General features: G+C 36.7%; 1 protein-coding gene across 1 annotated transcript; it reads left to right on the top strand.

The window, feature by feature from the left end:
• The first annotated feature begins 780 nt into the window (after positions 1-780).
• Positions 781-22,845, top strand: LOC310742032 (protein FAM50A). Its single transcript, XM_083570584.1, has 13 exons — positions 781-1,302; positions 2,529-2,613; positions 4,244-4,343; positions 4,486-4,583; positions 12,610-12,686; positions 13,262-13,328; positions 14,717-14,778; positions 15,206-15,282; positions 17,266-17,320; positions 19,201-19,249; positions 21,785-21,855; positions 21,979-22,089; positions 22,358-22,845. The coding sequence occupies exons 1-13, from the start codon at positions 1,192-1,194 to the stop codon at positions 22,364-22,366; spliced, it is 972 nt and encodes a 323-aa protein (XP_083426710.1). The 5' UTR covers positions 781-1,191; the 3' UTR covers positions 22,367-22,845.
• Positions 22,846-22,850: the final 5 nt, after the last annotated feature.

Below are 22,850 nucleotides of genomic sequence, written 5' to 3'. Positions count from 1 at the left end.
GAAAATGGCATACAAAGCTCTGTTTACAATAAAAGGTGACTGCTGTATTATGTAAGAATCACATCTCGTGGTTTCCTATGGTGCTTTCCACAAAGTGTCACAAATGAGTTAGAAACGAAAAGAATTGTGACTTTATACTTTGCAAGATATCTTTTATATCTTAGAATTTTGATATAAAAAGACGCATAAACTTTTTTTTTTATATTCATTACGAGTATGAAAGAATTGAAACAGTTTTGGCTGGATAGCAAATAAAGAAGCACCGGAAATGTGTGTGTGTGTCTGGAATAGAGGTAGCTCCTTCTGTGGTAATCTCATCTACACACCCATGGCTGTACCCAAAACTAGAAATCGACTTATTTATTTATAAGGAAATATGCAAAAAAGTAAAAAATCTTCCAATTCGGTTTGTTCAACAGTACAGAAATCAAACATTCAATAAAATGATCCAAAACCATGCAGCTGCAGCAGCTTATATTATTAAGTACAAAGTTAAAATGTCAAAATGAGCAACAGGTCATATATATATATATATATATATATATATATATATATATATATATATATATATATATATATATATATATATATATATATATATATATATATATATATATATATATAATGTGTGTGTGTGTTATTTAGATATTTAATTGTTACAAAATTTATCTACATTAAATGCAGATTAAAAACTCTTACAATCAAATACAGTACTGTAAGAAAGGATTCCTATTCAGTTGTATTTCCACGCTTCACCACTAGAGGCAGACATACAGTTTACCAAGCAATGACAAGCTACCTATGACATCACAGTGCACGGTCCCCCATCAAGAGTATAAAAGGCCAGAACAGTGAGCAGCAGCATGCATTATAGATGTATTAACAGAAGACAGCAAGAATCAATTATATACCCAGTAAAGTTGAGTGTTCTGAATACTAGAGAGCTAGAGAGGAAAACTTCCTAACACTTGGTCCTTCGAGCCGGATAGGAAAACTTTCTAACAGTACAATCAATCCACTAGGTGGCGGAATATCTATCTGAAAGTTGGTATTCCAACCGCCATTTAAACATCCGAAGAAGGAGAAGGAGAAGAAGAAAGAGAAGGAGAAGGATATATCGCTTCAGCTCCTAAATTGTTAAACGTGTATATTTCACTATTTATAATTAAAAACAGCCACTTTCCAGTCACAATGGCGCAATACAAAGGAGCGGCCAGCGAGGCGGGGAGAGCCATGCAGCTGATGAAAAAACGCGAAAGAGAGAGAGAACAGATGGAACAGTTGAAACAAAAAATAGCAGAGGCAAGTGAGATGCATTAAAACACTTCTCTAATTTATTTACTCATTTTCAGCTCAAAACAGATGCAGCTGTTTCTACTCTGTATCCCTTTCCCCTGAAAAAAAAAGAAAGAGAATGGCTGAAACAATGTACAGACAAAACCAGTACATTTGCTCTGTGTTGTTGCACAACTGTTAATTTATACACTTATAATGTATTACATTTTAGATTTATTTTCAGAAAAGCTGCTCATTGTTGTTTTTTTGTTTCTAAATCCCCCCCCCCCCTCCAATATAATATTAACTTTCATATGCAAAACGCCAGACAGATCGATACGTCAAGAATGTTATATTTTTTTATTGGTTAAAAACCAGGGGCCATTAAATTATCCCCAATGTATATTAAGAATTTATTTTTTGCAGCTCTACAGTGCATGCAGAAATTTCCAGATCTGCAGTTTGTATTCAGTGGTCAGCCTGGTCCATACTCAATACCCAGTAGTAATCCAGTTCATCTGGCACAAACACCCGTGCTGTAGTTAGTCACTCCTCTCACTTTTCCCCGATTTTAATGTTGGTTATGAACAAAAACAGAGGCGCTTGATCTCATTTGCATGAATTTTTATATGTTGCGGCTGCAACATGAATGGCTGATAATATCTATGGCAGACGCCCTTCTTCTTCTTTTGGCTTCTCCCGTTAGGGGTCGCCACAGCGGATCATCCGTCTCCATACCCCCCTGTCCTCTACATCTGCCTCTTTCAAACTTAGCACTGTACAGAGTTTTCTTTATGTTTCAGTTTAAAATGATCCCAAACTGTAGAAACTTTCTGGTGTTTTCTTTGCCCTGAACCTGCTCCTCGTACCTCATTGATTTCTTTCTGTTCCTACATTTTTTTATTCTGCTGCATCTTGTGTGTTTATTTTGCCTCAATTCATTTTTGTATTCAAATTATTCAAGTTACTCAATGAATCATTTCAGCCATAAGGCTGAACATTTGTGTAGCATTGTAGCAATGTTAATGGATGATTATGCAAAAACAATGTAAGGATGGATTAAACATAATTAGCTAGCGATTGCTGTTCGAGTAACCAGCAGTATTTTTCCACTGTGACATAATTTGTCTTGCATATGGGCATTTCCGATTCTCTTTTAAAAAGTTTCAGATTTTAACTCACAACAACCATCTTTTAAATATACACACACCCCTTTATATCAGTGTATAAGTAATACCCTTTTTGCCTTTCAGGACAACATTGTGAAGTCCAACATTGATAAAAAGTTCTCTGCTCATTATGATGCTGTTGAGCAAGAGCTCAAGTCAAGCACTGTGGGTAAGCAAACTTCAGAGTTAAATATTTTTTATATAAAATATAAAAGCTTATATTAAGATATGACATTAAAATAATTATTGGTTGAATGATTTCAAAGTTGCGTGACCCCCCCCCCCCCCCCTCCATAACATGACATATGAATTCTAAGAATAAAATGAATTTGCGCTGTGTGTGTGTGTATATATAATATAATATATATATATATATATGCAATTTTAGTATATCTTTTCAAGGGACAATAGTATAGCAATTAAACTTTTGGAGTAGTCAATGTGCAGCTTCTATAGCAGTACAGATTCACTGTCCTCTGAAAATAACTCAACATGCAGCCATTATTGTCTTTAAAGCTGGAAACAAACGTGAGTACACCCTAAGTAATAACAGACGTATGTCACTTAACCATGCAAAGCCACATGTGCTGTTCATCATGTTTTTGTCTGCTTGACTGGACCATCAAAATTTGTGTATCTTGTATTAGAACAGTTAAAATGTTATGCTTTGAGTTCAATTCTCTCATATTGACCACTGGATGTTCAACATGGCACCTCATGGAAGAGAACTCTATGAGGATTTGATAATTAGAATTGTTGCTCTCCACAAAGATGGCTCAGGCTATTAAAAGATCGGTAACACCCTGAAACTGCATTACAAAAGCTGCATTACAGGTGCAGAAGCTGGCTTCAAAAACAGATGCATGAGTGCTGCTAGCAGTCAGTGTTCAGACCATATGCCACACACTGCAACAAGTACGTTTGCATACCCATCCTCCCAGAAGACTCTTCTGGAGCTGGCTCAGAAGAAAGCCTGCAAACAAGAGCAAGAGCTGTCCGAAAGCACCCCGCCAAGATGACAACTGCCTTGCTGATTAAGCTGAAGGTGAAGGTGATTGCGTGACCAAGTATGTCTCCAGACCTGAACCCTGTTTGAACACCTGTGGGGCATCCTCAAGGGGAAGGTGGAGCAGCACCATGTAATGGCTGTATGTTAAGTTATTTCTAAGGACAGTGAATCTGTACTGCTATACAAGCTGCACATTGACTACTCCAAAATGTATCCAGGTTTAATTTCTATAGTATTGTCCTTGTCCTAGTATTGTCCTTAAAATGTAAGGGGTGTACTTACATGTGTGTGTGTGTGTGTGTGTGTGTGTGTGTGTGTGTGTGTGTGTGTGTGTGTGTGTGTGTGTGTGTGTATATATGTATGTGTGTGTATATATATATATATCTATATATATCTATATACACATACACACACATTATATATATATATATATATATATATATATATATATATATATATATATATATATATATATAATTAAAAAAATAAATATTTTAAATATGCAAGTGAAGGTAAGTAACACTTTTTTGAACTACATTTTTTTAATTATTATTTATTTATTTATTTTCATTATACATTTTTTAATCCTTTCGGTTTGGGTTTTGCAATGATTTGGTGCTAAAGGTTTTTGGATTCTAAGAACAGTTTTTGTTAAGGCAGTCTATTGCGAGACATGTTGCATGTAGAATGCAAAGACATCATTGGTACATTCAAACAGAAAACTTAAGGCGTGCTGGAGTCTTGTGCATGAGTGTTCTTGTGTTTGATTTTTTTTTTATCTTCTTTAAAGGCTTGGTGACTTTGAATGACATGAAAGCAAAGCAAGAAGCTCTTGTAAAAGAGCGAGAAAAGCAGCTGGCCAAGAAGGAGCAGTCCAAAGAACTACAGCTGTAAGACATTTACTGCTATTTATTTATGATCTTTCCTGACAGCCTAGGGTTATTTTTTTTTAATTTGATAAGTTTTCGGATTATTCTTTATTGATTTCTAAAATCTTGTTCTATTTTTTTTTTTTTTTTTTTTTTTTTTTAGCAAATTAGAGAAGCAGAAAGAGAAAAAGAGAAAAGAGGAACAGAAGAGAAAAATTGCCATGTTGTCTTTTAGTCCAGATGAAGGAGACGAAGAAGATGGTAAGTTATTCCAGTTTTTAGGGGTCTGATTACACTGTTCAAATATACTTTTGTGGAGCATTATATGTTTTGGGTAAGATGGCAGCAAACTTTGAATGACAAAAATAATCTAGTATTGTGCATGTTTTTCACAAAATAAAAAACTTTTTTTTTTTAGAATAAAGTTCAGCATTATTATATTTGGTCATTTAAAAAAAGAAAAGTGAAGCAAATGAAGCATCTGTTTTGAAAGTAGTGAAAGACTTTTTAGCAGCCAATGATGACCTTAAGTAGCTGCTTATTTGTGGATTTTTCTCTCTTTACGGTCGGCCTGCCTTCAGTGTAAAACATTCTCTGATGGGTTGAGCTCCGTTGACTGACTCTGCCATTTAGGAGTATTACCGTAATTTCCGGACTATTAAGCGCACCCAAATATAAGCTGCACCCACTGAATTTTACAAAGATTTTTATTTTGAACATAAATAAGTCGCACCTGTCTATAAGCCGCAGGTTTCTACTTTACACAGGCTTTAACGAAAGAGAGTGTCTGTTACACGGTGTAATGGGTGAAATATGTTGTGGCTCCTTTAAGATCAGAGCGCCATTTTGGGAATAGCCTGCCGCCGCATTTTTTTTCGGTATTACTGCAAGACGAGGAATATGTCCTTATTATTTTCTGATGCTCATTACTAAGTTTCTTTGACTCCTGTAACGCTGTTGCCAAGAAAAATAAAAAAGCACGAGTTTTGGAAACCTGTCTGTGCTTATATGATTTCTGTTGCAACTGAAGTTAGCGAGCTCTCCCATGACCCAGACTCAACACGTTACAACGGCTTGTGTCTAAACAGTAGCCGACAAAGTAAGTCATTGTATACTGTCTTCCTTTCACAACAATTTCTCTCGAGAGTTTATCTTTTGACATCGTCGTGCGTTTAAAATTTGCCACCGGTGGAAGCTTTTCTCCCGATGCTGTGCAGCTCAGAACACAGGTGAAGTGTGTTTTTTTCATGCCCGGTTGTTTTCAGCGTGACGAATGATTCTCCTTTCCTGTAGAGAGTGCAAATGAGAGGCAGGTCAAACGTCAGAGGAACCTCATCCATATTTATGATGTGCTGAGGGCCGATTCAGTGGGAGCGCATCCGATTTAATATAAAGATTTTCAATGTTATGGGGCTCAGTTTTTTGGCTGGAAGCTTGTGAAACCGGGAAAAACCCAGGAAAAATGCATAAATTAGCCCCTTCGTTGTTTAAGCCGCAGGGTTCAAAGTCTCAAATAAATATTTTCTTATAGGCTTATAGTCCGGAAAATACGGTAAATGTTTTTGCACAGAAGCTTGGGTTAACACCAAAAAGCTGCCATCTGAACAGATTTTTATGTAATGTTATGATAAATCAAATGCAGAGAGCTTACTACAGGCACCTATTTTGGCAAAGTTGCCATGAAATTATTCTATAAACCGTCCCTAAGTTAAAGCTGAAATAATGTAAGAATTACAACAAGTAGTTGTGAATAATGTTTAGAAAAATATGATTAAATGATCAAAACTGATCATTTAATAAAAAATGTATGAAAAATAATGAACATGAATTATCAACTACTGATTAGTTTGCTAAGTCCCTCAGATTAATTGATGAGTCAGATAAAAAACAAAAAACAAAAAAACCACTTTTTTTGGTGAAATGTTTTGCTATAAACCCCAATTTAGGGTGTTTATGTATAAAAGTATACTTAAAAAAAAGCTAAATCCACATATTGAGTAAATCTTTAATTAAGACATTATAAAGTATGTAAATGATTATAAAATATAGTATGAAAGGTGAAGCAATTCGTGTAAATCAACATTTGTATTTTTTTATGATAATTGAAGATGGCAAGTTGAGAATCATGCATAAAAAATTTATATACAAAATACAACAAAACTAAATATTTTTTGTTTAAAAAAATACATTTTGTTCAGTAAGAATTTGCTGAAAAGCACAACAGTGACTAAAAATGTAATTGTTTACTGCTTCTGTTATTTGCTGCTTTTAGATTTAGTGTTTGTTCGCACCGTTTTTAATTGAATCCATCACTGTCGTAAACGAGGTGATTGCGCAACCTGATGCTTGCGAGTCTCGACAGAACAGATCCAGTGCGACTGTCCCGAAGATACAAACAAACAATTTACTCAATAGAACTTATTTTAAACTGCACCATGTTCACATAATGAGGATTACACAGTTTTTGCTCACTGTGCTGATGTTTTGCATTCATCCGTGACACCAGTGTGTTTTCTTTTCACGTGCATCACTGTGCTACTTAAATGCCACACACGCTCAGCTTTGCATAATTTGCAGGTTACAGTGTTCTTTGTTGCGTTTTAATATAAAATGCTCCCATGCCTTGGATGACTTTGGACGCACACTTTTTCCTGCTTCCGTTTGAGCCTGTATTCTCTTCTAATTCGCAAGCTGTGCTATCTTACCATCACACTAACCCATAACTGGAGCAGCCCAACTAATCGAAAATGGCATTGATAGTTGACAAAGTATTTCATTACCGATTTTATCGATTAGCTGTTGCAGCCCTAATGATCTCTAGTATTAATCTCTAGTCTCTAGCAGTTTGCTGAACTCTAGTTGACATGTAAAGCACTTTTGAAATGTAACATACAGTTAGAGTAATTTTAAGTGCTGCTCAAATACAATTTTGGGTATTTGGAACATGCTGTTGGTCCACCCAATTACGATTATAACAGCTTATGAGGTGCCTTGTGCTGTTGATTGCCCACTAAATGCTGGCTCTTTTAATGCTGTTAACCACTTCGGTAATCTGATCAGGGAGTAGGAGCAATCAAAGATCTTTCCACATTTTAGTTTGTTCAGGGGTCACCATATACATATTAAGTTTGTATCAGAGATAGTTTTTGCAATTAGTGAATAAACAACAGTAAAGGAAAAAATTAAATATCAAACATACCGTAATATTCACATACTGTTGTATAGACCAGTAACTGCAGATTAAACAACTAAATAACTCTCTAAAGGTGTGATTAGCCGACTAAAGAACAATAGAGTATGGATTTTGGAAAGAACATGAGTATGAAACACAAACAACTTAAGCTTCTACATTATAATACCGAAGTATAATACATGTTAAATATGCTAGCAGAATCAGAAACATATTTAAACAAGGCATGGGTCACGTGCGTTTTACATATTTAGAAATATTAGCAGAACACCTGTTTCACATTGCACAGAAAAGTGACTCATATTTGCATAGTGCCGTATGTGCATCCGTGCACACATCAACAGTCTTGGAACTTTTCCAATAGGCCACTGTGCCCTGGGAAGTTGTGGGTCAACTATTAAGACTACCAAACCCGCTGTAAGAGTTTTTTCACGTGTCTGGAGTGTGGTTAGGTAGTTCCTTGTAAACTGAGTTCCTTTCATTTGAATCTCAATGGCACAAAAGGATTCATGCAGTTTTGAGTCAGCATTACAAAGGTTTGTGCTACAGTCTGACCTGCTCTCCTTCAGTCTGTCATGTCTGGCTATGAATCACAGAAGAGCAAGCAGGATTGCATCCACATCCATAGAGTTTAGAAGCTCCATGTGGACAGCTCTTGTGGTGAGGCATTTGAAAATGATACCCAGCCCTTCTCAATCTTTCTGCCAATTTTAGCTTTATAAGGGACAGAACAGTCCACTCCTGTTAAATTAAGAGAGCGAGGGAGAGAGATGCCTGAGAAATCTGCCATTTGTGGTACTTGGGCTGAGCCTTCCATCGTTGACAGGATTAACAGTTCAGCTGGTGGTGTTGAACAGCTTGCCATCTCCGCAAGGTCCAGTATTGCCTCTGTAATTCTGCACACAGCTATTCATTACCTGGGTGCAACAATCGCTCATCAAAGTCTTTAATGAGAAGCTTTTTTGCTGGATGCTGTGGAGCATTATGGGGTGAATCTGTTTAACATCTTGGTTTTCCATTCTTTATAATCGTCCCCCAACTCTGAGCATTCTGGATCCTACTCTGGAGCAAGACACATTAGCCAACTGTGGTTTGGTGTAGTTTATGTGCTTTGAAGGCTGATATTTCCTCAAAAAATGTCTAAGCTTCACACTCTCTCCGTAGGACACGTTCTGCTTTACGATGATCAATGAACTGGTTGTCTGATGGATCCATCCATTCTTTTGAATAGACTTGTCAAGTCGCCCCCACTAACTTCCATGTGCTGAACCGAGTAGCATCCGGAGGTGCTTGAGCTAGATCTGTATTTGTTAAGGCAGCAGCTAGTAAGACTCTTCAGTTTAGGTAACACGTCATCCCTCGGCTGTGCCTTTTGGCTAGTGCTCGGAACTCAATTTCATAAATAGTGGTCCCTGACTCCAGCTGCAAGGCTCATCCATCCATCCATCCATCCATCTTCTCCCGCTTATCCGATGCCGGGTCGCGGGGGCAGCAGTCTAAGCAAAGATGCCCAGACTTCCCTCTCCCTAGACACTTCTTCCAGCTCTTCCGGGGGGACACCAAGGCGTTCCCAGGCCAGCCGGGAGACATAGTCTCTCCAGCGTGTCCTAGGTCTTCCCCGGGGTCTCCTCCCAGTGGGACGCGCCCGGAACACCTTCCCAGGAAGGCGTCCAGGAGGCATCCGGAACAGATGCCCGAGCCACCTCAGCTGACCCCTCTCGATGTGGAGGAGCAGCGGATCTACTCCGAGCTCCTCCCGAGTGACTAAGCTTCTCACCCTATCTCTAAGGGATCGCCCAGCCACCCTGCGGAGGAAGCACATTTCGGCCGCCTGTATCCGGGATCTTGTCCTTTCGGTCATGACCCAGAGCTCATGACCATAGGTGAGAGTAGGAACGTAGATTGACCGGTAAATCGAAAGTTTCGCCTTGCGGCTCAGCTCCTTCTTCACCACGACAGACCGGTACATCGACCGCATTACTGCAGAAGCTGCACCGATCCGTCTGTCAATCTCCCGTTCCACCCTTCCCTCACTCGTGAACAAAACCCCAAGATACTTAAACTCCTCCACTTGCGGCAGGAACTCCCCACCAACCTGAAGTGGGCAAGCCACCCTTTTCCGACTGAGGACCATGGCCTCGGATTTGGAGGTGCTGATTCTCATCCCAGCCGCTTCACACTCGGCTGCAAACCGTCCCAGTGCATGCTGAAGGTCCTGGTCTGATGAAGCCAACACGACAACATCATCTGCAAAGAGCAAAGACGAAATCGTGTCGTCACCAAACCGGACACCCTCCGACCCCTGGCTGCGCCTAGAAATTCTGTCCATAAAAATTATGAACAGAACCGGTGACAAAGGGCAGCCCTGCCGGAGTCCAACATGCACCGGGAACAAGTCTGACTTACTGCCGGCAATGCGAACCAAGCTCCTGCTTCGGTCATACAGGGACCGGACAGCCCTTAGTAAAGGGCCCCCGACCCCATACTCCCGGAGCACCCTCCACAGGCCGCCGCGAGGGACACAGTCGAATGCCTTTTCCAAATCCACAAAGCACATGTGGACTGGTTGGGCAAACTCCCATGAACCCTCCAGCACCCTGTAGAGGGTATAGAGCTGGTCCAGTGTTCCATGGCCTGGACGAAAACCACATTGCAAGGCTCATCTTTATGATTTAGCCACAGCAGCTATGAGTTGCATTGGGGTAATGTTAACTCCCCTCTTCAATTAATTGGCCACCTGAACTTTTTCCGATTCCAATCTTTATGCTCCCTAGCAAACTTAAGACCATTTTCCTAATTAATGCTGAAACCCTATTGTTTTTGTCGAGATTTTTATTATTATTATTCCACCCTTAAACTGATTGTGCAGACCAAACCGTAAGGAATAAAGACTTGAAACTTGGTAGATAGGACAGATAGTAAAGATTTAATTTTTATATAAAAAAAAAAAAACCAGATGCACTTGCTTCTTAGTGTTCAAAGGGTCACAGAAATGTTCAATGTAGACGTGACTACTTTGACAAAAATGGCAATAAGTCATTAACTGATGATATTTTATATGACCAGATATTGCTTCCTATAGACATTTGGGTGATTCAGTCTTCTGATGAGTCGGATCCATGCTGATAAGTTTCATTAATGTCCACAGGGAATAAAAGATTAAAGTGCATCTGGTTTTCGATGTCCAAGTTCATTTTTAAGTTATCGAATTGTAATCTAATGCGAATACCAGAAGGATAAAAAACTGCTTAATAGGCTGGGTTATTTTTGTTTGCTTTTAGTTTGGTAGCATATTGAAGTGATAGCTTGAGAGGATTTTGAAGTGATTTCTCACTGGTTTGAGTATACACACTGGAAGCTGATGTCATTCATCAGAAGGGTCAAATTATTGGCCTTTATGAAGTAAAATAATAATAATGATAATAATAATAATAATAACAATAATTATAATAATAATATAGCTGCAAGAAGTGATTAGCGGGTTCAAGCAAATGAGGTATTCAAGGTCATAATGAAATAAAAGTTGGAACATTGGCAACATTTTCTAACAGGTGCTCACATGTAATTGGCAGATTGCGGCCATGTTTTTTGAGATACGCAAAATGTCCTCATGAGATCTTATGGCACACACTGCTTGCCCAGTATCAAGTCGATCGGATGAATGTTTGCATAAGTTTAGACGTTTTTATCTTATGTTGTGGCGCTAAACAATCTCATTCCAGTGACACGCCTACTTTGAAACTTTTGGTGACTTTTAATAGTGAGTAGAAATGTTTTTTTTTTTGTGTAATTTTGATAATCACTGCCCAGTGAACATTTCTGAACTGAGTTAGCTCCGATTACATGAAAATGTGTGTGTGTGTGTGTGTGTGTGTGTGTGTGTGTGTGTGTGTGTGTGTGTGTGTGTGTGTGTGTGTGTGTGTGTGTGGAGGGGTGGGTAGAGGCAATAAGCAGAGGTGGCGGGAAAACTAGTTTTTTACTATCACTCCTGTACACTACGTTTCCCTAAACTTAAATTTTTTTACTTTTTATTCTTTGCTTATCTTAATTTTTGTCACAATCTTCGCTTTCTGGCTTTGCTTCGCCATCTAGCAGCGGCGTCTCGAGCTCGTACCTCAATTTTTTGCTCGCGTAACGAAAGCAAAAAAATCGTACGAGTGACCGCTCGTACCTCGGAAAACTCGTACATTAATGAACTCGTAGGTCAAGGTACCACTGTAGTTGTGAAAGGAAGGAGGAAGACAGTGAACAATGACTTACTTGGTAGGCTACTGTTTAGATACAAGCTGTTGTAGCGAGTTGAGTCTGGGTGAAGGGAGAGCTCACTAAAACTCCAGTTGTAACAGAAATCATATAAGCACAGACAGGTTTCCAAAACTCATGCTTTTTTTTTTTTTTCTTGGCAACAGCGTTATGGGTTAGTCAAAGAAACTTAGAAATGAGCATCAGAAAATAATGACATATTCCTCAGTCTATACACACGCTGTAATAGCGGAAGAATGCAGTGGCATGCTGTATTCCCAAAATACCGCTCTGCTCCTAATAGAAGCGCAACATATTGCATTTAGTGTCTTTCGTTAAAGCCTGTGTAAAGTTCAGTTAGTTTCATTGTAGACAGTGTAGATGCGGCTTATAGACAGGTGCGGCTTATTTATGTGAAAAATAAAAATCTTTGTCAAATTTAGTGGGTGCAGGTTATATAAGGGTGCGCTTTATAGTCTGGAAATTACGGTAGATGAAATTTACACAAAAATCTCCAACACACTTAAAGAAACAGAAATGCACAGATCTTTGTATTAGAATTAGAAAGTTGACTTCTAGTTGCTTGTGGTCCTAGAACAAGTACTGTATTTCTGTCTTCTGTCAGAAATATAATAATTTAACATTTAATAGCATAACAAATCCAAAATAAAAATAGTTGGAAGTAATTAACAAAAACTGTTTCCATTAACCTGCTTATATTATAATTAAAGTGCTTTGAATATACAAATGTATTTAATTTTTTATTTTGTGTACTTGTTATGCTAGTTTTATGAAAATTACCATATTATTACATTTTAGCTTTTGGTATTAATTTGACTTGTTGCTATTTGCTAGACACCGCAGTTAAGAAAAATAAGCTGGGGAAGAACCCTGATGTCGACACCAGCTTTCTTCCAGACAGGGAAAGAGAGGTAAAGGTTTTTAATTATACAACACTTCCTTACCAGAAGGCTACAATGTATAAAAGAGACCTAAAAAAATAAACATACCAGCACCAGTGAACAAATAACAAACACACAAATGACAAATCATGTTTATGCACATGCAAGTTTTTAAAAGCACAGCCTGTATTCTGTATGTAAGGATGAGTTTGGTTATTCAGCTGAGACACCACACTGTGACCTTATTCTGGACATGTGACAAGACTAGCATTTCTTAGCTTCCTGGTATGTTAATAAACATGGCCAGAACTGTGACAGAAAGAGGCAATTTGACATCAAACACTTTTTGTATGTTGATTTTACAATCCAGCATAATCTCCTCATTTATATTGCTTCATTTTATTTTTATTACAATTTTTTGTAATTCTTTGCTCTGTCTAGACATCAGCTGTTCCTTTTTCTGGTGGCTTTATGATTTTGTCTTCTTTTGCAAAGGAACCTTGACCTTCCAGACTGCCACTTACAGCTGTATATATTTTTGTTTCTTCATGTATTTTTTTGTTTACATGTGCATTTACAAATGGATTGTGTGTTTGTGTGTCCAGGAGGAGGAAAATCGCCTCAGAGAAGAGCTTAGACAGGAATGGGAGCGTAAACAGGAGAAAATCAAGGGTTGGTAATCTGAAAATAACAATTGTAAACTGTACCAGTCAAAAGTTTGGGCACATCTTTTTTTTATTTTATTTATTTATTTTTTTTCCTTCCCTTCCCTCATCATTTACATTGTTCCAACATTGTACATTAATACTAAGGACATCTAAACTATGAAAGAACACATTGAATTATGTAGCAAACAAGAAAGTGTTAAATAACCCAAAATATGTTTTTGATTCTTCAAAGTAGCCACCTTTTGATTTGATGACAGCTCTTTGCAATCATTTAGTCAGACTCATGAGGCAGTCACCCAGAATGGTCAGAATGGTCTTCCAACAATCTTGAGGTTTCCAGGGGTGTTGAGTGATTCTTAGCTGCTTTTTTTTCACTCTTCGGTTAAACTCATTCCAAACAATCTCATTTGGATTTATATCTGTGGATTTTGCAGGCCAGGTCATCTTACAAATGGCTCTAACATAACCTAAAGGTGTTTTTGGAGGTGTTTTGGAGGTGTTTGTTGAAAACAAACAAAAAAAAGATAATTCCACTAAGTGAAAACAAGGTGGGATGGCATGTCCCTGCACAATGCTGTGGTGTGCCCTCAATTTTGACTAATTTACCACTTTGCCACAATTCCACTATAAAGGTCAGTGTCTCTCTGAAGCATTTATGTAATTTGGCAGTTTCTGAGGCTGGTAATTTTAATAAACTTATCCTCTGCAGCAGATGTACCTTTTAGCCTTCCTTTTTTTGGGACAGTTCTCATGAGAACCTGTTTCATCATAACATTTGATGGTTTTTTTCTGGCTGCACTTGGGGATACATTTTAAAGTTCTTGGGATTTTTTTGGATTGACTTACCTTCATTTCTTAAGGTAATAATGGACTGTATTTTTTTTCTTTACTCTGTGTTATTTGCCATAACATGGATTTGTATAGTGGTTGTAGTAGCACTAATATGTCTATTGACTCTTTACTCACCCTTTCCTTTGCCCAAGACAACTGATGGTCTAAAGCAAATTAAGAAGGCAAGAAATGTCACAAATTATCTCTTGACAAGGCACACCTGTGAACTGAATCCATTCTAGGGACTACTTTATGGATCTGATGAGGGAATGCCATTAGTTGGCAAGCAGTCATCAAATCTAAATGTAGCTACTATATAAAACATATCCTTGTGTTCTGGGTAAACAAACACTTAATACACTTCACTACATTATTCTATACATGTTCTTGCATAGTGGTCTTTAGTATTTATGTACAGTGTTGGTAATAAAATTAAAGAAAAATGTGTTCAAACCTTTGACTGGTATATGATATTTTAGACTCTTAACTTAGACCCAAACATAATCCAGAATGCAACTGTGCTAAATAAGTAAAATTAAAGTTGACTTTTGTCCTATTCAGGGGAAGAAATCGAAATTACTTTCAGCTACTGGGATGGATCTGGACACCGGAAAATAGTCAAGGTACTCACAACCGCAGCATGATAGCAAAATATTATTTTGTCAAAATATCTTTTCCCAGGTTTTCATTTAAGCTTGAGATCAAAAGATATGATAATATAAATGGTGGACTGTGATACATTCTTTCACCATGAAGGTTTTTGAGGTTGCTGACATTTGTTTTTGGGGTTTCCTTCATAGCCCTTAATATGCTATCAACTTTATCAAGACTGTTTGTTAGTTTACCAGTGGTTTGAAAATAATACAAATTGTTTTACTGGTTATGCCTAATGCTTGTGCAATGAGTTATATTTCCACTTTGTCAAATGATTTTCTCTTTTTTTTTAAACACTTTTTAAAAGGCAAATAAATAAATAAATAAAAATTGCATGCATTGGTAAATTAGTTAACATAGTTAACCTCTTTTGTGTCTTCATATCTCTGACTGTAGATGAAGAAGGGCAATACTATTCAACAGTTTCTCCAAAGAGCCCTGGAAGTTCTGAGAAAAGACTTTAGTGAGTTAAGGCAAGTCAACCAAAAAAATATTGCTAGTATTTAAAAGCTTGCTTCCAGCTTTGAGACATGTTTAGCCTGTGTTTCTTATTGTTTTGTGCCTTTAAAATATCTATTTTTATCAGTCTGTGTTATTTATTTATTTATTTATTTATTTAAATGCAGAAGAAAAAAGGTTTTCGCCTAAACTTTTGTTATTCAGTTAGGTTGCATGGTTATATTAATCTTGTTTGTGTAAGAATTAGATGCAATTCAATTCAATTCATTTTTATTTGTATAGCGCTTTTAACAATGAACATTGTCTCAAAGCAGCTTTACACAGATAATGCGGTGATTAAAAATGAATATGTTCTTTATGAGTAAGTTTGTCCCTGATGAGCAAGCCGGTGGCGACTGGCGACTGATGCAAGGAAAAACTCCCCGAGATGGCATAAGGAAGAAACCTTGAGAGGAACCAGACTCAAGAGGGAACCCATCCTCATCTGGGTTACACCGAATGTCCATTTGTGGCGGGTATACAATGTTGCGGGGTACAGTGATGACGATCAAAAGCGAAGTGTATTTCTGAGTCAGTGTAGGAGACTGTTGACATCAACTACAGTCCAATCCAGGCAGGCCTGGATGAAGTGGGAAGATCCACGGGGGGGCAGGAACAGTGGTCACTGGAGCCTCAGGAGCATGTTTAACTCGAGAGAGAGAGAGAGAGAGAGAGAGAGAGAGAGAGAGATATGAATTATTAAGTGTACCTATTGTTGCATGAGAGTTAAAGTCACTGTGCAGTTTGGACTCTGACAAGACTCGCTATAGCAGCATAACTAAAAGGGAGAACCAGAAGGCAACACAGACATGAGGGATCTCTGGGATAAGAGACGGCCCACCACACCACCATCAACAAACCCGAGTGAACACGTGAATGTGAGGGGACGACAGCGTACAAATATCCCAGTTCACCAAACACTCTATATCAATGTTCCCTCCAGATCTGAGCCTTTACCTGAGAAAAAATCTACTGATTAAAGGCTTGACTGAATAAATATGTTTTCAACCTCGACTTAAACACTGAGACTGTGTCTGAGTCCCGAACACTGGTTGGAAGGCTGTTCCATAACTGCGGGGCTTTATAAGAGAGAGATCTGCCCCCTGCTGTAATCTTCATTATTGGAGGAACCAACAGATAGCCTGCACCTTTTGATCTAAGTAGGCGTGGAGGATCATACTGGTACAGAAGTTCACTCAGATACGGTGGTGCGAGACCATTAAGTGCTTTATATGTCAGTAGTAGAATTTTATAATAGATGCAGTCATGATAGAATTATCTCTTGTTCTCAATCAGCAAACAAGATTTAGATAGCAAAGTCTTCTAATATATAACCTCAATGAACTGGATAATTTATAAAAAAATTGTAAACCAAAATTTCTCAACAATGTCATATTATGTCATAATGTCATAACATACAGAGCATGATTACTTCAGGTTATTGCTGCAAATGGTGATTCTACAAACTATTGAATCAAAGGTGTACTTTTTTTAAACATTGTTTAATTATTTTGGCTTTATTTTTGTAAAAAATAAATAATGACATGGTGTTTTTCATCTGTGGTTTTATTTACCTAAATCTAAGACCTCATAAGGAATAGATGATTTTTATCACGTCCTGATAACGTTAAGTTTTAGAATTCAGAGAGTGAATATTCATTTTTGCATCTGTGTGTGTGTGTATAGATAGGTAGACATTTGGATGGATACATAATATATACATAATCATTTTAGCACGTATATCCACTTTAAATGTACATGCATCCCTTTTGAAAGTATCTATAAATATAATCCGAAAATTGTGTTCATAAACATAAACAATGTTAATACTGGGTTCTTACCATGGACACATAATGTACAAAGTCAAGAGACATGCATCTTTGTTTAAAATTATTAAATTTTGTGCCTCTGTTAATTGATATTACTAGTAATAAGTGATATGTATTTGTACCCAACAGATCTGCTGGAGTGGAGCAGCTTATGTATATTAAGGAGGATTTAATCATCCCTCATGTAAGCACATTCAGACACAGTGTACCCTTACCGCTTTAATTTTTTAAATAACAGCCTAATAACATAGTGAAGATAAAAATCATGATTTTAAGATTATTCAGTAGTCTTTGAGAAGAGTTCTTAAAGAACTTGATTTTTTTTAAACATTGTTTTTAGCTGCTTTGGGAACATTTTCTTTGTTAAAGGCATTTTACACATTATACAGTATATATAGAATAATATGTGAAGTTTAATAAACAACATCCTTAATTGGCTGTGCAAGTGTATATATAAATTGTTTCCTCTTTTTTTAATGCTTGGCCATGTTGGAGTGACTTACTTTGAAATATAAGAACTTTTCATGAAATGCAAATGCACCAAATGCAAATAAATTTTCTCCTTTTCATTTACCGTATTTTCCGGACTATAAGCCGCTACTTTTTCCGAGACTTTGAACCCCGCGGCTTAAACAACGAAGCGGGAAATTTATGGATTTTTCCTGGGTTTTTCCCGGTTTCACAAGCTTCAATCCAAAAAACTGAGCCCCATAACATTAGACCAATGAAACTCTTTATATTAAATCGGGTGCGCTCCCACTGAATCGGCCAGCAGCACATCATAAATATAGATGATGTTCCTCTGATGTTTGACCTGCTGCTCACTCGCACTGTCGCTCTGCTCTTAAAGGAGCCACAACATATTTCACCCGTTACACCGTGTAACAGACACTCTCTTTTGTTAAAGCCTGTGTAAAGTTCATTAGTGTAGACACCTGCGGCTTACAGACAGGTGCGTTGTGTTTATGTTCAAAATAAAAATCTTTGTAAAATTCAGTGGGTGCGGCTTATATTTGGGTGCGCTTAATATTCCGGAAATTACGGTAATCAATTTTAATGAATTGAATTGAATTTATCAATTTTATTTCACTTAATTTTATGTCATGAAATAGAAAGTAGACATAAAACTGCTTTATCATGTGTCTGATTACTTTTAAGTGTGTAAAAATGCAGATAATTTTTTTATGTAAAAATTCTCTGCTGTAATTCTTAAATGATAAATGCAGTATTTTCATCAACTCTTTGAATAATCAGGAATTTTATAGTTTAATCACACCATGATTGCTTCATTATGGATGCAGGTAGCGCTGCAGCTATCTATTATGCTAATAATCGAGTATTCTACTGATTATTCCACCGATTAATCAAAAATATCGGATAAAAAAATTTCTTTAATAAAGGGCAATACTAAATATCGAAGAGTAAATAAGACGGGTCTCTTAAAATGAAAAAGTAACTTGCTTGCATTTTTAGAAATTTTTTTTATTTTTATTGCTGAAATTGCATACAAGAACATCTGTGAAAATGAAACCCATTTAGTGCACTTAATTGCCATATTACATCAAAATGCAAATTATATATGCATGCCCCCATATATATATATATATATATATATATATATATATATATATATATATATATATATAGAGAGAGAGAGAGAGAGAGAGAGAGAGAGAGAGAGAGAGAGAGAGAGAGATCACATTATTAAACATTACTTAATATACACGCCTTTTTTCCTGTATATGACATATTTTCCATGAGGCCAGAATTTTTATCGAATGCAGGCCACCATACCCACTCATTAACACATAAAGGCAGTTTCATTTTGCCAATCCAGCTACAAGCATGTTTATAAGAGTTGCAGATAAACAAGAAAATTAACTGGGACTGGGCATGTTATCCAGTCCATTTCATTGCTATTTTATTTGGAATGCTATTTTAACAATGACATGGTCACAAAGCAGCTTTGCAGAAATGTATCCCATACTGATAAGGTGTCAACTTACATTATGTATTCCCTTTTAGTTTATCTCTGAAATAAAACGCTTGTTTTTATTTTTTTAGCACCACAGCTTCTATGACTTCATTGTGACTAAAGCTAGAGGCAAAAGTGGTAAGCACACTTCTGATATTTTAACACTTGAGTGTTTCTGATTGTTCAAACTATTTAAAAAAGTTTATTAACAGTGTTAAATGTGTAACGGTAGAGAAGATGTGATGCTCTTGGCAGTGTTCTACTGGGAAACCAGGAAAGGTGTTCCTGGTATTAAGTGGTTAGTGCCTACTAAAAGTGATCCGAGAAAGGACATCTGGTAAATTGGGGTCATGAGCACAGTCAAACAGCGAAGGCTAGCCCATCTACTCTGATCCCACATACCAGCAATATTGCTAGTATGACAAATGATCAAAACAAATGATTTATGAGATTTATATATATACACACACACACACACACACACACACACACACACACACACACACACAATGGAACCTTGATACGGGCAAGTTCATCATAAATATGGAAAACAGACATAAAAACAGAGTTTGTACTAACAAATTACACAAAAATGTTTGAAATTTTTTTTTATTTTTGTATTATTTATTTAAAGTAGTAAATAAAACATTTATGACAAGTAATTTACAATTCCTTTTTGAGTTTACAGTACATGTAAAATTTGCCTTGAAAAAGGAACCATCATAAGGAGAGACTCAAAACCTCACGAGGGGTCATAGAGCGTACTGTAACCCCCGCGAGTATCAAGGTTGCACTGTATGTGTGTGTGTGTGTGTGTGTGTGCGCGTGTGTGTGCGCGTGTGTGTAAATATGTATTTGTACTGAAAAAAGTAAATGAATGAAGGATGGAAGGAATGAACACATTTGCTTCAGTATGCTGAAATAAGTAGAACAGTTAAGTAGAACATCTTTGTAAAATTTTATATTAAATGCAAAACACGGACACATTTCTATTTTCCATTTATTTAATTTTATTTATTATAAAAATATATATATTTACACAGTGTATTGCATTGATTAAATTAAATTTTCATATTTTATTAAAATAAAATATTATAAAATATAATTTTAGAAACAGTGGAACCCCGTTGTACGAGCATAATTCGTTCTTGAAAATTGTTTGTAGGTCCATTTCCTCGTACGTTCGAACTGATTTTCCCCATAGGAATGAATGTAAAAGCGATTTAATCCGTTCTGAGATCTCATCCTATCAGTATTTGTAGCCTGTTTTAACAAACAAATACACCGCATATTACCGTAATGTAAACATAAGTTAACACTTACTCATGTGGTAGTGGATGATTGTGAGTTTGAGATGCGCACCACGCTCGTAACCTCCTCGGTTTCCATGGTAATTCTATTTACTTTTGTTTTCACAGCACCATCACTGATTTTTTTTTGGGAGACATTTTTCAAGATTTCTAGTGAAATAAAAATATCAAACTAAAAAGTTACTGTGGGAGAGCGTATGAATATGGGAAAAAGGAACGCCACAACAGGTCAGGTGCAAAGGCTTCACAGCTGCTTAGTGACCCACGCCGCACGTCTCTGGCTGGCGCGCACACACACACACACACACACCTCCACGCTCTCTTCCTTAAATGCACCCTCCGATCACTGAAAATAGGATAACAATCATTAGGTCACATTAACTTCAGGTGAGGCAATCCCCTGCCTATCGGCCTACAAACCGCCGCTCGGCCACGCCCCCGCTGCCACAGTTACGTTTTTGCTGCACTGAACAACGAGAGCGACCGAGTGATACGTCATCAACTAAGCGACTGATGCGACCCTCCGCCGAAAACGGGGAACCGGCAGCGTGAGTTTGCTCATGCCTTTGAAATTTGCTCCTGAAACAGGGTACAATTTTGTGAGCGAGGTTGCTCGTATCTTCGTTTGCTCGTACTATAGGTTGCTCGTACAACAGGGTTTTACTGTATTATTTAACCAAGCAGGTAAAACTGTTGCTCACAAATGTTAACAAACTGTTACTAAAAAAATGACAAGCAGGTGTGACCGTGACAAAAAAAGGTACGAGGTACGTAACAAACCGTGAAATGTGTGTACTATTACGAGATACAGTATGAGATATAATATATGAATATAATTTGAGATATAATATATGATGGTTTATGATGTAAATTCTACCTAAACATTGTTGGGAAACATACATCCTAATGGAAGTGACCTCTTTCAGCAGGATACTGCATGTTGCCCTACTGCAAAAATTGCTCATAATTGATTACAGAAACATGACAAGGAGTTCAAGGTGTTTACCTGACTTCTGAATACTCCATATCTCCAGCTGATCAAGCATCAGAGGGATGTGCTAGAGAATCAAGTTCATTCCTTGCAGGCCCCACCTCACAACTTACAAACCAAACCAACCCATATGGTGCCAACAACCATAAACAAAAGATTACATATATTCCTTATTCTGATTTATATTATGTTTACATTACTAAAGCACTTGATATGTAACTGTATAATTTTCTGAATGTGATTTGGCTGATTAGATGACTGCATGAATGATCAGTTTTACAGGTCTTTCTTATAAATCTGGCTTTGAGTGTAGATCATGTATGTGTCAAACTTTTATCTAATGCTAAAAACAAATTTGTGTGTTTTACCTAGGGCCACTTTTCAGTTTTGATGTTCATGATGATATTCGATTGGTAAATGATGCTACAATTGAGAAAGATGAGGTAAGGACAAGTGTTCTAAAAGTAAAAAATAAAAATCTCATTTTTAAAAAGGAACAGTAAAAAATAAATCTGTTTCACATGGAATTGTGTACGTAGATTGTAATTGTGTATGTGTATTTACAGTCTCATGCTGGAAAAGTGGTTCTGAGGAGCTGGTTTGAAAAAAACAAACACATATTTCCTGCCAGCCGCTGGGAGCCTTATGATCCAGAAAAAAAATGGGACAAATACAGGGTAATGGTCATTTTTATGCCTCTTGGATTTATTCTAGAACATTTTGATATAAAATTAATTGGCAGATGTTTTCCTTTCCAAGTTGGAGATCAATAGCAGTACAAGTATACACCATTTACACTGTGTTCTAAGTAGCCAGTAATGTGTAGTTATTGTATAATTGCATTTAGTTGTGTCCTTCACTGTGTTATTTACATAATAAATTAATAGTACTGCATGTTTTATTAAACTGCCTTAAATGTGTTGTAATTTTTTTCTTCCTTTTTAGATCAGATGAAGAGGTTCTTCCATGTGGTTTTCAAAATCTCTTATGTTGCAGTTTATTTTTTTCTTCTTGAAGATATCATCATCATTAAGATATTCTAAAGCTGTTGTGTGCGTTGTATCTCTAACATGTCATACTTATTAAATGACCTTAAACATTTTACACCATGGATCATTTTTTACAAATAAATTCTTAGGGGATTAAAGTTTAGAAAAGTAAATGTTGCTGTACAAATATTTTTCAAGCTGCTTTAGTTGCACTGTCAAATAAATCAGTTATTAAAATTTTTGTTGGTATTTTGATTATTTTTTAAATATTATTTTTTAACTTGGTCTTCTAGTAGTTATACATATTCTTGTATTTTATTTTACAGAGCCTATAAATAACTTTATTTCAAGCAGTTTGTGTTATTATATTGTTACTTAATGATGATGTATTTTCACATATCACTGTATCAATTAGGAAATAAAGTTGCCTTATTGTTCATAAAACCTTT

Source organism: Silurus aristotelis, assembly GCF_946808225.1.
Source record: "Silurus aristotelis genome assembly, chromosome: 19".
NCBI classification, from domain to species: domain Eukaryota; kingdom Metazoa; phylum Chordata; class Actinopteri; order Siluriformes; family Siluridae; genus Silurus; species Silurus aristotelis.
The sequence above is the reverse complement of the archived record's forward strand: the minus strand, read 5'-3'. Positions and strand labels throughout refer to the sequence as shown.